The following is a 17,671-nucleotide window of genomic DNA, read 5'->3' on the forward strand; positions in this document are numbered from 1 at the left end:
ACAGCGAGAGAGGGAACACAAGCAGGGGGAGTGGGAGAGGGAGAAGCAGGCTTCCCGCTGAGCAGGGAGCCTGATGCGGGGCTCGATCCCAGGACCCTGGGATCATGACCTGAGCCGAAGGCAGATGCTTAACGACTGAGCCACCCAGGCGCCCCCAAGAGTCCGACTCTTAACCGACTGCACCACCCAGGTGCCTGAGATATTTTTTTAAAAGATTTATTTATTTGAGAGAGAGAGAGAGCACAAGCGCGTGCACAGAGCAAGCGGGGGTGGGGGGAGGGCAGAGGGAGAGAGAAAAATCCCAAGCAGACCCCTGCTGAGTGCCCGGAACCCGACACAGGGCTCAATCTAGAACGCTGAGATCATGACCTGAGCTGAAATTAAGAGTTAGACGCTTAATTGACTGAGACACCCAGGTGCCCCAATATTAAGCAGGTACAAACAATACAATGTTATAATGATCAAGATGGAGGGGCTGCCATGAGCATATGTAACAGGGTAACCTAGGCTCAGAAAAAGGCTTTCTGAGGAAGGGATGTTTAGACTGAGATCTGAATGATGGAGTAAGAATTAGTCAAATAAGAAGTAGGTTTGGAGGAGAGGAGAGGGTTCAGGCAAGGAGAAAAATATATAATAAAAGGATCTGAGGGGTGCCTGGCTGGCTTAGTCAGTGGAGCATGTGACTCTTGATCTCAGAGTTGTGAGTTTGAGCCCCACATTGGGTGTAGAGATTACTAAAAAATAAAATCTTAAAAAAAAAAAAAAGGATCTGAGATGATCCATGGAATGCTGTGAGCACACAGAGCAGGAATATCCTCAAATGCACCCATAACCCAAACTTTCACATCTGTCTTCAACCCCAATCTGTCTCTAGGACTCCTGAGCATGGGTACCTCAAACACAACATGTCCCAAACCAGACTTAACTAACCCAACTCCTTTTCTTGTATTCTCTTCCCACATAATGGCACGCCATTCACCCAGTTTCCCAAGCCAGAAACGTGAGAGTCATTCTGTGGGGTAGAAGTGGAGATGGTAGTTGGATTATAGGTATGGAACTCAGATTCCAGAGAGAAATGTGGGCAGGGTTACACAACTGAGAACCCTTAACCTGGAGTAGTGCTGACATCATGACGATGGATTAGGTCACTGAGGGAGAGAGGGATGTGGATGGAGTCCCAAGACATATCCACATTTCAGGGATGGCTGAAAAAAATGAGGAAAAGACAAAGAAAGGAGAAAACCAAGAGAATTGGTATCCCAGAAACCAAGGGAAGAGTGGCTGGTTTTTTGTTTTTGTGACGACTTATATGCGCTTTTTTCTTCTTTTTCTTTCTTTCTTCTTATTGAAGTTTAATTGACATATAACATTATGTTAGTTTCAGGGAAGAGTTTTTTGAGAAGTGGTAATAGTTGACAAGTGCCTCTGAGAGGTCATGTGTAATGACCAAGGATGTAGTCATTAGGTTTTGCAATTAGAACAACAGCAGTAACCTTGGCAAGACCTGCACAGCAAAGGGGACAGAAGTCAGATTGCAGTGGGCGGAGAAGGAAAGGGAGGTGAAGAAGCGTAGATAGGGAAAGTCAATAACCTTTTCAAGAAGCTTCACCACGAAGGGTAGGAACTAGGTGGAATATTGGTTTGAGATGGGGATTTAATCTAATTTCTTAAGGTAGAAGAGATTTGAGCATATGTAAATGTAAAAGCTGGTAAGGAGGCAAAAGTGAAGGCCATCGGAGAGAAGGAATAAAGTCCTTGAGGAGAGAGAGAATTAACCCCAGACAGAGGGAATATCCACACCAAATCTGATGGGAGCAGAAGAGGTTAGGGGTGAGAATGAGGGTACATGTGCAGGTTGGGAAGACAGGAAGGGGGTTAGTTGTTGACTTTTTGGATGCTACTCTGATCACCAGATTTCCTGATCTACAATTTTAGGGAGACTCAAGAGAAGAGCTCTCCCAATAATCTCCATTCCTTTTCTCCTTTGAAGATTGCCCAATTTATTTCTGTTTGGCAAAGGATACATGAGTCTAAGCCAGGTGGTCAAGCGTACCAGGAACAAGCTGGCTCCCTGGGAAAACTCCTGCTCCAGTTCAGGAGAGGTCTTGCCTTGGTTGGTCTTGATGAAATTGTCGAGGATGTGACTCCTTGCGACTTTGCCGCCGTTGTCCCAATCCTGTAAAAAACTCAAGAGCCGGCTAATTGCTGCTTGCTCCTTTATGGAAGTCATGGTCAGTCAGTCCTGAAGTTGGCTACAGAGGGAGGGAAAACAGACAGGTTACCAAAATATTTAGAACCATGGAAGTCCCGTAGGTTACTCTATGGGTTTTGCTTTTCCAGCAATCGGCTGGAGGCAGAGCGAGCCTCTGTCACCCATGCAGATGTTGTGGCATTCAAAATACACCTCTAGAACACCTCTAGAACAGATCATCTCCTACTTGAACAGGGAGGATTTAGCTGTGTTGTAATGGCATGAAGAATATCAAGGTGGTCAATGTCGACTTCATGTTTAAGAGTTAACGTTTTAACTCCTTGGATCCCCTGCTGCCAGCAACTAAAGGACCAGCTGAGATGAAGGTGCTTGCTAAAAACCTGGGTCCCTTTCACCCCTCACTTCACACAGGGCCAGAAATGTGGGGGTCTTTAGAGACCTGGCCCTTCTCATACCAATCAGCTAAGGAAAAATGCTCCTTAACCTTGTACCTTGGGCTTTTATACTAACTCTCTTAAAAACAACTTTAAAAAAAAAAAAGTTAGTAAGAAGAAAAAGTTTCCATTCCGTAGTTGGATTAATGGGCTGTGGTTTGTAGGAGTCTGTGTCCTTGGGAGAGTGTTTTCAGTGGGGGAGGGAAGGTTTAAAATAAACCCGTTTTCCAAAAATAGTTGTGATTGAAAGTGTTATTATCCATAACAAATGTTAGTGCTGATGGGAGAGAGGCATGTGTGATTCTTTTGTCTAACAGACAAGTGAAAGTCATATTTCACATTATCATGGGGTTTTCTGTGATTTACAGAATATTTGTGAAACATTACTTGCAGGGGCCATGATTGATATGGAGAGAACAGCTTGTGTGTAGGGGAGATGTGTATTTCACGAAGACTGTTCAACATGAAATTTACAGTCCCATAAAGTGCTTCTACATCTTCGCCAGAGATCTAGTTAAAAGGACTTTACAGTCTGAAACATCCTAAAATTGATTCTAAATTAACGTTTCCTCACATGTATTTGAGATATTGATGGGGCCCAGCTAACAGAATTTTATTAGGAAGCAATAATCTGAGGCACACGGAGACAGACATACATACACACCAACCTCCACTACTCCCCAGAGGACACTGGATATGTGCTCCCGGGAAGGGCGTCCACGGAGCCTTGGGGATGGAGACAACCACGAAATCCTGTCAGCCTTAACAGCCAGGTGAATGACTGTGGATCAACCTAAACACAAAAATGACCAAAATCTCTCATAGGATCAGACATCAATCACTGTGAATGATATTATAGCCCTAAGTCTGAGAATAACTTTCAGAGGCCATGGCCACCTTCAACAGCCAAACCGGCCTCAAGAAAATGGGGATGAGTGGCTGTTCTGGACCCAAGGGAAGAGGAGTTGAAACACCACGGTTAGCTTTATAAGGCAGGAACGTACCCTGTGCCCACCCAGCTGTCCCCACCCTCAAACCCCCGCCCCCCTGCCGCTGCCGTGGGTGGACCCTTTCTAGGATCAAAATTTAAAGTGCCATCAGAGGGGCACCTGGGTGGCTCAGTCATTAAGCATCTGCCTTCGGCTCAGGTCATGATCCCAGGGTCCTGGGATCGAGCCCCACATCCGGCTCCCTGCTCCGCGGGGAGCCTGCTTCCCCCTCCTCCACTCCCCTGCTTGTATTCCATCTGTAGCTGTGTCTCTCTCTGTCAAATAAATAAAACCTTTTAAAAAAAAGTGCCATCAGAGATGTGCCCAGCAATGCTAGGACATGGAGGGTGGGAAACTTCCAGCTGGGCGCTCCCCATTACGGCCCCTGAGGTTTCTTTGGATCTTCCCTATCTTACTCTTTTCTTCACGGAAAAGGAAACCACAGATGGCAGCATTAGAAGTCACAGTGATGCAGCTGACCATGCAGTGCAGGCCCGTCACATGGCACTGTGTGAGGTGCTGTGGGAGATGGGGGGATGAGGCACTGCTGGGGCCCTGGAGGAGCCCCCGATCTTGTGGTACAGGGGAAGAACATGAGATCTGGAGTCAGACTGGGAGCCAAGGAGAGAGGCCTCAGAAGAAACCAATCCTGCAATCCCTTGATCTCAGACAGCTTGATCAGAACCTCCAGACCCCAAGATAACCAGTTTCTGTTGTTTAAGCCCCACTCCCCCCGAGTTTGTCGTGCTTTGTTGGCAGCCCCAGCAAACTCAGACATTACCCTTACTTAATCTGTTTTAGGCAGTATTTCTTTCTTACTCTGGCACTTGAGTAATTAACTTCTCGTACCAGGCACACTTCCATTTTTTTCTCCCCTTATCTTCACAATACAGTTTTCCACAATTTATAGTTAAATCAATAGTCAGTCTTTACATTATTGACCAGGTAGACAAACACTGTTCACTCAAGCTGTAAACTACTATTACATTTTTTTCTCTTACAAGTTGGGTTTTACCTGGGTGAATCATTGTTTCTTTTTTCAATTGTTTAGATTTCGGAGTACCTAGAGCTATTTTCTTCCAAATGTTCCAAACACATAGCAATTTTTCCAAATGTTCAACCCCTAACTGATCAGTTCCATCTTTTCCCTGGCAACGTCTTTCCCATAGACTTGGTCTTTCCGCTCCAGTTGGGACTTGTTCCTTACTAAGCCTAGCACACAAATGCTGTCCTGGGATTTCCTTTTGGGATTTTCTCTGGGATTTCCTTTTGGGATTTTCTCTGCTAACTGTCCCATTTCCTGGACCTAGCTCTTCCTCCTTTTTGGTTTGCTCTCTTGTTTTGTCGAAGCACATTCCTCAGTAGTTTCCTAAGAAATGAAAATTACTTTTTTTTTTAAATTTTATTTATTTGACAGAGAGAGACACAGGAACACAAGCAGAGGGAGAGGGAGAGGGAGAAGCAGACTCCCTGCCGAGCAGGGAGCCCGATGCAGGGCTCGATCCCAGGACCCCGGGATCATGACCTGAGCTGAAGGCAGACGCTTAACGACTGAGCCACCCAGGCGCCCCTACTTTTTTTTTTTTTTTAAGATTTTATTTATTTATTTCACAGACAGACACAGCGAGAGAGGGAACACAAGTTAGGGGGATTGGGAGAGGGAGAAGCAGTCTTCCCGCCAAGCAGGGAGCCCGATGTGGGACTCGATCCCAGCACCCTGGGATCATGGCCTGAGCCGAAGGCAGATGCTTAACGACTGAGCCACCCAGGTGCCCCAAAATGAAAATTACTTTTTTTGTGTGTATCCTTGAAAGTCTCAGAGTGTGTTGACCTTGTGTTATATCGGTTGGGTATATAATTCCATGTTAGGAATAAACTTCCCTCAGATTGAGCCTCCCCAGTGTTGCTGGTTAAGTTTGATGTCATTCTGATTTGTGTGCTGTGGACTGTGGCTTGTTTTTTCATTCTTGATGCTTTTAAACACTTTTCTGAAATGGTAGGATGGTATGTCTTGTTGCAGGTCTTTTTCACTTAGCATTCTAGGCCCTTGGTGGGTCTTTTGAGGTGCTGTGTCCTTTGGGTTTTGGAAATTTCTTTATCAGGCAATGACTAGTCTTTTCATTGAAGAACACATAAATGTCAGTCAATGGAGGGCTTTTCCTGCCTCCTGGGGGTCTTCTGGACTTCTCTACTTTCCGGGGGTGGGGTGTGGTGAGAGGGTGAGGGGTGCTAGATGCCTAGCATCTGGCATTCTGGGAGTGGAGGTGCGAGAGGGGCTGGGGCAGTGTGTAGGCTTTCCCACCACCACTCAGTTTTCCACCCTATTTCTCATTCCTGCCCTTCAAATTATGCCTGAGGTCTCTGAGTATGAAGGCCTCCAGAATTCAATTTCCTTTCTCCTTATGCAGCACGAGAGTTTAGAGTGGGCATGTGGCTTTTGAGAAAGAAGCTCTGGGGTGGGGGCAAAGTGCTCTGCATACAGACTTCAGCCAGTCCCCCTGTGTTTAGCCCCTTACCTCATGTCTAAAGGCACTAAGCTTTTTAGAGGTTAAACTGGGTGAACTGACTTGCTTCTTGCTGGTAATCTCCTCTTTGGCACTAAGTTTGTAATTTCTTAGGATGTTTCAAGCCAGGTAACATTCCCCCACCTGCCTTCTACTCCCTAAGTATTTGTCCAGCTTTCATCTGCTGTTGCCTCTTTCCCTGAACTTTTGTGACTTAATACCTTTCTATATTTTTTTTTTTTAAAGATTTATTTGAGAGAGAGAGAGCACAAGTGGGGAGAGGGGAGAGGGAGAAGCAGAACCCTGGGATCATGACCTGAGCCAAAGGCAGATGCGTAACCGACTGAGATACCCAGGTGCCCCTATATTTCTTTATTTTTCTAAGATTTTATTTATGTTTTAGAGGGGAAGAGGGGCAGAGAGGGAGAGAGAAACTTAAGCCCGACATGGGGCTTAATCTCACGACCCTGAGATCACGACCTGAGCAGAAACCAAGAGTTGGAGGCTTAACTAACTGAGCCACCCAGGCGTCCCGCCTTTCTATATTTCTTTAGTGTTATGTCAGGGAGGTTTGGAGAGGTAGGAGAGATAAGGACTACAGTTATGTTTAATCAAGAATCTCCAGCCCCTTATTTATTTTTATCTTTTCTTCAAAATAATAAAAAATTAAAAAAAATTATTTTATTTAAATTTAATTAATGTATATTGTATTAGGTTTCAGAGGTAGAGTTCAGTGATTCATCAGTTGTATATAAAAACCCAGTGCTAGGGCGCCTGGGTGGCTCAGTTGGTTAAGCGACTGCCTTCGGCTCAGGTCATGATCCTGGAGTCCCGGGATCGAGTCCCGCATCGGGCTCCCTGCTCAGCGGGGAGTCTGCTTCTCCCTCTGACCCTCTCCCCTCTCATGCTCTATCTCATTCTCTCTCTCAAATAAATAAATAAAAAAAAAACAAAAAAAAAAAACCCAGTGCTCATTACATCATGTGCTCTCCTTAATGCCCGCACCCAATTGCCCCATCTCCCAACCCCCCTCCCCTCCAGCAACCCTCAGTTTGTTTCCTACAGTTAAAAGTCTCTTATGCTTTGTCTCCCTCTCTGATTTTGTCTTGTTTTATTTTTCCTTCCCTTCCCCTATGCTCCTTTGTTTTGTTTTTTAAATTCTACATGAGTGAAATCATATAATTGTCTTTCTCCGATTGACTTACTTCGCTTAGCATAATACCCTCTAGTTCCATCCACATCGTTGCAAATGGCAAGATTTCATTTTTTTGACGGTTGAGTAATATTCCATTGTATATATATACCACATCTTCTTTATCCATTCATCTGTCGATGGACATCTGGGCTCTTTCCATAGTTCGGCTATTGTGGACATTGCTGCTATAAACATTGGGGGTGCAGGTGCCCCTTCGGATCACTACATTTATAACTTTGGGGTAAATACCTAGTAGTTTAATTGCTGGGCTGTAAGGTAGCTCTATTTTTAACTTTTTGAGGAAGCTCCATACTGTTTTCCAGAGTGGCTGTACCAGCTTGCATTCCCACCAAGAGCGTAAGAGTGTTCCTTCTCCACATCCTTACCAACCTCTGTTGTTTCCTGACTTGTTAGTTTTAGCCATTCTGATCGACTGGTGTGAGGTGGTATCTCATTGTGGTTTTGATTTGTATTTCCCTGATAAGTGATGTTGAACATTTTTTCATGTGTCTGTTGGCCATTTGTATGTCTTCTTTGGAGAAATGTCTGTTTATGTCTTCTGCCCATTTCTTGACCGGATTATTTGTTCTTTGGGTGTTGAATTTGGTAAGTTCTTTATAGATTTTGGATACTAGCCCTTTATCTGATAAGACATCTGCAAATATCTTCTCCCATTCTGTCGGTTGTCTTTTGGTTTTGTCGACTGCTTCCTTTGTTGTGCAAAAGCTTTTTATCTTGAAGTCCCAATAGTTCATTTTTGCCTTTGTTTCCCTTGCTTTTGGAGACGTGTCTAGCAAGAAGTTGCTACTGCCGAGGTCAAAGAGGTTGCTGCCTGTGTTCTCTAGGATTTTGATGGATTCCTGTCTCACATTTAGGTCTTTCATCCACAAAACAGGACCTGATGAGGATTACAAACCACCCTCCCGCTAAAAAAAAAAAACCCAAAACCAAACAACCAGTAAGTACAATTTTAAAAAGAATGAAGAAGAAGAAAACAGTGGGAAAAGGAGAGAAATGTACCAATTTCAGGAGGGAGTTGCTGGGATAAATTCTGTATCTGAGCTTCTCCTTGACAACCAAATATAAGGAGATACATTCTGTGTCTTTCATGGTGCAGGGAGGAGAGATGGATTGATGGCAGGGAGAAGAAACTAACATTTTTTAGTGTTTATAAGAGCTAGTCACATAGAATATATTTTATGGACATTATTTGTTTTAATCTTCTTAAGTTCCTGAGGAGGTAGTTATTATTATCCCCAGTTTTCAGATGTAAAAACTAAGGTTTAGAGAGGTTTGCTTATTTATTGAAGGTCTCACAGCTAAACAAGGGTGGAAACAGAAACGACTCTCAGATTGTGTAAAACTCCAGAGTCCAGGTTCTCGCCATAAACCCAAAGCACTGATTCTACTTTCCCCTGTGTTCCAAAATGTCACCAATAACCTCTTGTCAAATTCTGTGGCTAACTTGCAGTCCATCTTGCTTGGCCTCTGATGGACTGTGGGTGATTCTCTGAACATTTCTTTCCTGACCTCACTCTCTCTCGGTTCTGCCCCTCACTGGATCCTCCTCAGGCTCCTCTGTAGCTCCGTTCTGTTCTCAGTTGTCTTCTCATGCTTTGTAATCTCCTTCACTCCCATCACTTTGTATTACAGTGTGGGCTTTGGGACTCCCAAACCCATGTTGTCAGCCTGGGCCTTCCTCCTGAGGTCCAGATGCCTCTCTCTAAAGGACTCGTGCAAGTCTTCATCCTTACATTTCACACTCTCTTCAAACCCTAAGGCCCTAGGGGCGCCTGGGTGGCTCAGTTGGTTAAACGTGCCACTCTTGATTTCGGCTCAGGTCATGATCTCAGGATCCTGGGATCAAGCCCTGCGTTGGGCTCTGTGCTCAGTGGCGAGTCTGCTGGAGATTCTCTCTCCTTCTGCCTCTGCCCCTCCCCCATGTTTGTGCGTGCCTATGTGTGTGTTCTCAAATAAATAAATCTTTAAAACATGCAAATTTGGGTGCCTGGGTGGCTCAGATGGTTAAGCGTCTGCCTTCGGCTCAGGTCATGATCCCAGGGTCCTGGGATCGAGTCCCGCATTGGGCTCCCTGCTCCTTGGGAGCCTGCTTCTCCCTCTGCTTCTCTCTCTCTCTCCCTCTGTCTCTCATGAATAAATAAATAAAATATTAAAAAAAAGCTTTAAAAAATGCAAATTTGACAGATTTCCCTGCTTCAAACTCTTCAATTGTTCCTTATTACCCTCAAGATAGAGTTTCAAACATCTCAGCCCAGAGAACTTCCTGTTTAAATTCTGCCACAACTGAAATCTGACCTCCCTCCCCGCCCCCTCCTCCCCCTCCCCCGCACCCCTTGTCACTGCTTCCAATGGGAATTAGAGGAGGCTGCCACCTTCCCCAGGTTTCACAAACCGGTTTCTAAATTCCCCATAGCAAATCATTTCTTTTCCTCTAGCTCAAGCCTCCTGTCCTTCCCCCTCTGCCTGCCTTGGTGCTCATTTACGGGCCACTCCCTCAGGCTCACGCTCGCTTGGGCAACTGTCTTCCTGTTCACCCAAGCACGCTGGGCAGCGTCAACATCAACATATTCCATCTTCCCAATGGGGGTGGCCAGCATCGTCCCTGGCACATCTCGGGCGCTCAGCGAGTGTCATTTAGACTCATATCCGACGCAGTGTGTTCATAATGAACACTTTAATTTCCTTAACTTCACACAGTAATTAATTAAACAGATGTCCTGGGTGCTGACTCCTAGCCAAGCACTGCTAGTGGGACTGGTTAACATGACAAACATAGTCTTTGCCCTCAAGGTGCTTAGAGAGTGGTGGGTGGGGAAAACGGCAACCTGGTGATTTTAATGAAAAGTGAAAAGTGCTCTGATGGGGTAAATCCCAGGATGTGTTGGAGCGGGTAGGAGAGGCACAAAATCAAGACTCCAGTGATCTTGAACCTGCACTGCCAACCAACCCAGCATTCACACTCACGAGCTACATGCTAAACGCTGTGACTCGCCTGTGATGTCTGCAATCCCCAGCTCCTTACCCTTCCATCCACTCTTGGGTTTAACAAAAAGCCATGAGGCAAGAATGTCCTCACAGTCCTCTTCATTCTTCCCATGTGATCTGTACTCACACCTGTCCTCCTGTCTTCCTTCCCCCTTCCCAGGGCTCCCTATCTGTCCATCCTGCCTCCTGAGGGCCCTCACTCCATCCAAAGCTCCCTCCTCTGTATCCTCAACTGCTCTCTTTATTTAGGCATTTTCCTTGTTAAGGTACTTAATTCTTGCTTAGCCTAAAACAAAAACAAGCAAAACCCATTTACCTCAACCCCAGGTCCCTCTCCAGTCACCTCTCTGGTTTTCTCACTTCATAGCAAAGCTTCTTCTTCTTCTTTTTTTTTTTTTAAGATCTTATTTATTTATTTGAGAGAGGGAGAGAGAGAGAGAAACAGCATGAGAGGGGAGAAGGTCAGAGGGAGAAGCAGGCTCCCTGCTGAGCCGGGAGCCCAATGTGGGACTTGATCCCAGGACTCCGGGATCATGACCTGAGCCGAAGGCAGTCGCTTAGCCAACTGAGCCACCCAGGCGCCCCATAGCAAAGCTTCTTAAAAACCTTCTGTTCTCTCACTGACCATTCTCTTCTCAACCCACTGCGATTTGGCTTTTCCCTCCCCTGCCACCCATCCCCCACACTCCATTCCCATCACTTTACCCAGCGTCTCTAACCTCATTGCGCAGTTCAGTGAGGACAGTTCAGTCTTTTGCTCTCTTGTCCTTTTGTTGCGACAACTAACACCACTGACCATTCCTCCTGCTCAGAATGCTTGCTTCCCTGAGGCCTCTGCACCATGACCTCTTCTCTGGGCCGGCCTGCGTCTCCGGCGTTGCCTCCCTCCACCCCATCATGGGCGTCCAGTGCCTGTCGCATTGCAGGAAGGCCTCAGTAACCTCACACACGATTAGGAGTCTCTCTGCCTGACCTCCAGTCTCACTGTCAGCAATTCCATTAAATGAAATTCAACAAATAGCGGCAGACAAGTATGTCCCATCATGCTAGGCCTCTAGGGATACATGTGAAAAAGACACAGTTTGGGGGTGGCATGGAGCCCTCTAGATAAGCAACTTCAGTTTCAGCAGTGTGCTAAGTGCTATGATGGGGGTAAGCACAGGACACTTTGGGAATGTGAGCAAGGGACATCTAACCCAGCCGGGGCTGGGGTAATGGGGTAGTGGCTGTTCTGGAAGGCATTCCAGAAGAGATGCCACCCAGGCTGAACGGTGATCTATAGCCAGCCAGGTGAAGAGGTGATGAAATCGTCTTTCAGGTAGAGGAAATAAAGTATGCAAAGGCTGACAGATGAGAGATTGTAAGGCATATTTAAAGAATTGCAAGCGGGAGGCAGTGCAGGGCCGTGGTTAGGAACCCAGACACCACAGCTCCATGATCTTCCACCTCCCGGCTGGGTGACCTTACGCAAAGTACTTAACCTCTCTAGGCTTCAGTTCTCTTACCTGAGAAGAGGTGATGATACCTCACAGAGTCAACAGACAACCTCACATAAAGCTTAGCTCCTGTTTTCATGGCTGAGATTGTTCAGAATGGCTGGAGCACAGTCTGAGGATAAAACTGTGACAACAGGCAGAGGCCAAAGAATGTGTGTGCTGTGTGTGCTGTGCTTCTGGGTCTGCATGTGATCCCCAGGGCCATGGGAAGGTACCGAAGGGTTTTAAGTCAAGGGTGACAAGAGAGTTTGTTCTAGAAACATCCTCTTGACTCCTCTTGACTGCAGTGTAGAAAGATGATCGTAAGGGGGCAAGACTGGAAGTGGGGCACCAGTTAGGAGGCTGCTCCCCTAATCTTGGCAAAAGCTGCTGGTGACAGTAGGGCTGGAGAGAAGCAGAAATGCCACACGTTTCTGGAGAAGGGAGAAGCAGCAGGACCTGGGGACTGGCAGTGGAGGATGAAAGTGGGGAGGATTCAAGGATGCCCAGCTGACGGAGGCTTCCTACCGCACAGAGAAAATAGGGCCCATCAGGTGCACCTCCCTTCTCTACCCTTCCACATACGCGAGAGTCTGCCCCTCCATCGTCAATCTTTCCATCTTTCTGACCCCCCTTAAACACCTGCTCAATCTTCATCAACCAAAATCAATACACCAATAACGCCTTCCTTGACTGCCTTTCCCTCAAGCTTCTATCCTTCCTCCCTTCTTCACCATCACATTTCTCCCACTGGCCTACGGGATAGTCTAAACACCGTGTGGCATGCAAGGCCCTTCAAACTTGGCCCCAGGCTAACCGCATCTCACTTCTCAACTTCCCAGGGCCCTTCCAGGGTCCTCTGCATCTCAGTGTTGCTCTGCCATCAAGAATGGCCAGCTTCCTTTTTGCCCTTTGGTTAATTCCCCGAGACAACGAGGGGCTGTCGGTTCTGTGGTCCCACCTATGCCACCTCTTCCCCTACTCTGCGTAAAACATAACCCTCCATCCCACTGGAGTGTGAGTCCCTCAAGGGCAAGGGTTGGTCTTCCCTATCTTTGCGTCCCCAGGATCTGGCATAATGCCTGGCACCAAATAGGTGTTTAATAAATGCTTCCTGGGTGAATGGATGAAGGAATCAGCCAGCTCCTGTTTGGATGGTTATATCTGAATGTCCATGATATGCAGGTCCATAAAACTACCAACTTCCCAAAGCTGCCATGTGCAGAGTGGCAGAATCTCCATCCAAGGCCAGTGCAAAGTCTATGAGGCATTTTACAGCTATGACAGGAACTAGCAATGTCAGCGATGGTGTCATCTCTGGACACTAAGGACAGGGATTCGGTGCCATGAACGGTCAGTTAAATTGTAATTGGAGTGAACTGTTCCTCTGCAAACCATAATGTTCTTTAGCTGCAGCCAAATGGCATTCAAGAAGGGGAGAGATTTTTTTGAAATGTCAAGGAAATTATTTCCAATTTGGTGCTCACAACCAGAGACTCTAATGATCAGTGGAAATGAGAAGCAAACAAATTAGCACTAATGGAAAATGGCTTTTGGAAAAGAGGATTTAATTTATAGTCAACTGATCATGGCATGCAGCATGCAGTAAAAGTCAGCCTCACCAGCTTGATCATAAGAACTGGAGCACACGTGGAATGCCAGAGAAAAATATATGTATGCCATCATGCTTGTTGGAATCTCTCTGTAAGTGGCAGCCAATTAAAATGGTCATTATTTTACCTTGGAGAGAAAATGGTCTGAAAAATCAGAGCATATGAAATTAAAATCCAGATTAGGAACCGTGGTCCAAATTGGTTTGTTTGTGGCCTTTTCACCTTGGCAAAGTCTTCTGCAAGGACGACAAACCTACTTTGTCTTCCGCCCGGAGTAGACTCTTTGTTTTTAATTTCCTCTCCATTTTTAGAGGTGATGAATAAATCTGGACTCATCCATAAATCATTTCTATAGCAGACAAATGGTTCTTCCTCATGCACAGAAACTAAAATCACAAAACCTCAAAAACCCCAGCTATTGTACTAAAGTCAAAAGTCCTTAGTGACAAGTGGGAAGAGGTATTAAAAACCAAAAGGTCACTTGGTCTTGTTTCTAAATAAAATTTCTCCCCCTAAATCAAAGACACACTTCTCAAAGCAAGAAGCCTCCAGGGCACGGGCTGCCAGTCTGGCTCCCTGTCCCCAGATGGCCTCGGAGACAAGGCGTCACTGTCCCCTATTCCTGCAGGCTCCACCTGCAGAATGGGACAGAGGCCTTCTCTTTGGGCTCCATCCTCTCAGCTCCCCATTTGGAAAGAGAGAGGGAAGGAGAAGAGAGACAGAGAAAGAAACATTCTCCTCCTGACCTCAGGCCCAGCCAGAGACTGTCCTGGCCTTTACTTCTACCTCAGGGCATATGTGCTACAATTGGTCACTTCCTCCTCATAGATTCCCTTCCTTTCTGCTCCCCCCCTCATACCCTCTTCACAGATCCTTCCAACCACCCGTCACTTCCCTACGGACTCTAGGTGCCCCATCTTTTCCTCACAGTTGCCTTTCCCTCCATCCTCTCCCCAGAGACCACCTTTCTCCCCTCCCACCTTCCTCCTACAAAGCCCTCTGCCTTCATCCTCTCCCCAGACCTACTCTCACTCTCTACCAGACCCCGTTTTTCCTCTCAGATCAGTTCTGCCCCCAACTCCACTCCACAGACCTGCCCTCACGCTCTCCCCCACAAAACGTTAACTGTCTAGGTCAACCATCATCTTTCTACACATGTTCTCCTCACCCCTGCACTGCTCTGTGCTTCACCTCCCCTGACCTGATTTCCTACCCCTTCTTACTCTGCCCTCAAAGGCCTTTGTTCCCAATCAGCATTCTCCTCCACCCTTAGCTTCTCCGCAGCTGCTCAGCCTCCCCTCAGCCTGCCCCTGAAGCTGGCTCTACCCCAGGTGCTACTTCTGCAGAGCCCTCCCTGGTGGAGGCTGCTTATATCTTATACTCCAAAGATCTCAGGATTGGCGGGGGGCGGGGGGGGGGGCTAGTGTCTGCTCACCAAAGCCCAACACAGTTCCTTATTCCACCTCTTTCCTGTAAAAACTCTTACTACTTTGAGGGTCATGCCACTCTGCTGTATTGACTATTACCCTTCCTCATATTCATGTCCTTGCCTACAGACTCCAGAACAATGTACTTAATTCATCCAGGACTTTGGTATCTAGCTCACAAGCATCCTTTTCCCTCCTCAAGTCCTGTCATCATCTGGGGGGGGGGGCTGGCCATGTCAACATCTTGACTGTCTTCTGTATTTCACTCCAGCCACCCATTCCCATGGCTACACCCTGGACCTTGTCATCACCTGGAACTACTCACGCTTCATTATTCCACTTTCTGATCACACCTCTCTCATTCAACTCTTTCCAAGATCTATGTTCTCTAACTTCACTGGGACCCCCAGTCCATAACACTTTTACACCCTCTTAGGCAGTTTAGGTTCTAAGCTCCATCATCTCAACCTTTTGCCAGGATCACCCACTTCCTTGTCCTCTGTCCTTCCATTTCATCCGCCTGATGAAACTCAAACCTGGATAGATTCATCTAAGCTCTCTGCACCCACCACTAGATGCCTGAATACTGCTGGGGGAAAGATAGCTCCCACACAACCAGGCAGATCGCTGCTGCTACAGTGAATGGTCACCAACCTCATAACTGCCCAGAAATCTGTACACTGCCTCAGTCATCCTGCTCCCATTCTTCACTCACTGAGGCTAGTTCAATCCTTCTCTGCTCTTCTCAGACCTTGCACACCATCTCCAATCCCATTTCTCCCTGGCTGACATCATGCATTTCACAGAGAAAACAGAAACCACCAAACAAGAACTTCCTCAACTTCCTGCCACCAAACCTACTAATATACAGATCTCACATGCTTCCTTGTTGTCACAATGCGAGTGTCCCTCCACTTTTCTAGGTGAATTTCTCCACCAATGCTTTGGATCTCTGACCTTATTCCTTTTCCAGGGGTGCTACTCTCTGTTATTTCCTTTTCTCTGTCATTTTTATCTTTTTTTCCTTTTGCTGGGGCCATGCCAACAGCACTTCTCTCATCTGAATAAAAACCTTTGTCTCCTTCCAGCTATTGCCTTCTTTTTTCTCGGAAAGAGCCAAACGTCTCGAAAGTGTATTGTACAGTCTTCACTTCCTCACCTAGCACCTGCTTCTCAACTCACTGTAATTTGACCTCTGTTCCCATCGCTCCACGGAAACCGTACTTGCAAAGGTCACCAGCAACTTCCTTGTTTCTAAATCCACTGGATTTTTTTCAGACCTTATTCTACTTGATTAGTCATCAGCCTTCAACACTTTCGTGCCATGACTTCTGAAACAACACATTCTACCACTGACTATCTTACCATTCTGGACACTTCATCTCAATTAACTTTGCAGGTTCATCCTCCTTTGCAGACCCTCAGACTTGGGAGCTTCTCAGGGCTCTGTCCTAGGCCCTTCTTCTCTTCTGACTCCTATTTATACTCTCTGGGAAGCCCAACAAATCCATCCACTGGTGTGGCTGATGTATATAAGGCACTACAGACCACCGCATTTTTATTTCCAGTTTAGGCTTATCTTGCAAGCTCCAGTCAGGCATATTCCAACCTCCTGGACACTTCCACGTGGATGTCCCACTGGCATCTCAAACTCATCAGAGCCAGAACTTACTCTCTCCTAAAAACCCTGCTACCTCTTCTTTCTGTTTGCTCAAGCCAGGAATTTAGAAGTCATTCTTCATTTCTCCTACTTGCCCCACCAGGCACTAAGTCCAGTTCTTTTTAGCTCACAAGTATCTAAGGAATACATCCCCTCCTCTTCATTCCTGCTACTTCTCCATTCTTTAGGCCACCATACCCTTTCCCCATTACTGAAACAACTTAACTAGTCTCCCTCCTTCTCCCAATCCCCAATCCATTCTCTGCACTGATCTTTCTAAAATGCAAATCTGATCTTTATTCCTTTGCTTAAAGCCCTTCCATGACTCCCCACTGTCTTCAGGATAAAGTCTGAGCTCTTGCGCTTATAGGTATAAAACACACTGGAAAATTTTTACCATCTACCTATAGACTCAAAGCTGAGTGTGACATCAAAGACCCTCCAGGGTCTGGGCCTAACTTTTCTTCCACGTTTACTCTCACATTAGTATCTCCTCTGACCAGAAGACACTCAAAATTTCTGGCACTCATCCCTCAGTTTCCCCTCGTTGAGCTCCTGCAAGGAGTTCTTTGTCCTCCATATCCCCGTAAGTCTTTCAAGGCCCAGCTCAAGACACATCCCCATTGTCATAAATGAAACCCTTCAACACTTTCTGAGCCCCTAAAATGCTTACGGCCTATTCTTCTGTAGTATTTATCCCTCGCACAGAATTAGAGTTGGTTAATGCATGGTTTCTCTCCCTCTCCTTTTAAGACTTACGTAAAGTCATGGCCAAAAGCTTAATCTTCACTGGCTCTCACCTACATAATAGGTGCTTAGTAAGTATTTGTTAAATACATGGATAAATGCAAGAAAACTGTATTCTCTAGCCCCTTTGTGTCCCCCACGAACAGAACATTCTCTAGAGTCTTCCCCTGAAGACACCATTCCCTTGCCTGCCACTCACCCCACCAGCCAAGAATGTGCCTCAACCCACTGGATGGAGGATGGGCTGGCACGCGTCCCCTAGGCCGTTTTGTACGTTTTTCTACCTCCAGCCCTCGGAGCTGCGTCTGGTAAAGGATGGCAGAGGTAGGAGATGATGTAAATCAAAGGGCACTGCCGTCCACCCCGTAGGATAAGACACGGTGGGAAAGGGAGACCTTCCCGTTTCCAG

The 17,671-nt window shown here is 46.4% G+C and overlaps 1 protein-coding gene across 10 annotated transcripts in view; it reads right to left on the reverse strand.

Moving 5' to 3' along the window:
- The window catches only part of ARMH1 (armadillo like helical domain containing 1), a 51,451-nt gene that overhangs the window by 33,563 nt on the left and 217 nt on the right, over positions 1-17,671 (reverse strand). For 2 of the 10 annotated variants that reach the window (XM_025856503.2, XM_025856505.2), the window contains exons 2-3: positions 3,315-3,439; positions 2,025-2,252 (exon numbers count right to left, since the gene is read on the reverse strand). In XM_025856503.2, coding sequence (XP_025712288.1) covers positions 2,025-2,230 — 206 coding nt within the window. In that variant the 5' untranslated portion in view covers positions 2,231-2,252; positions 3,315-3,439. Of the gene's footprint in view, positions 1-2,024; positions 2,253-3,314; positions 3,440-9,865; positions 10,053-10,656; positions 10,725-11,059; positions 11,152-15,509; positions 15,532-17,461; positions 17,668-17,671 lie in introns of those variants that run through there. The other 8 variants (XM_073902713.1, XM_025856504.2, XM_073902715.1 and 5 more) reach the window with 8 other exon arrangements.

Source organism: Callorhinus ursinus, unplaced genomic scaffold (assembly GCF_003265705.2).
Source record: "Callorhinus ursinus isolate GAN/ISIS: 27379988/994484 unplaced genomic scaffold, GSC_fseal_2.0 scaffold18, whole genome shotgun sequence".
Classification (NCBI taxonomy): domain Eukaryota; kingdom Metazoa; phylum Chordata; class Mammalia; order Carnivora; family Otariidae; genus Callorhinus; species Callorhinus ursinus.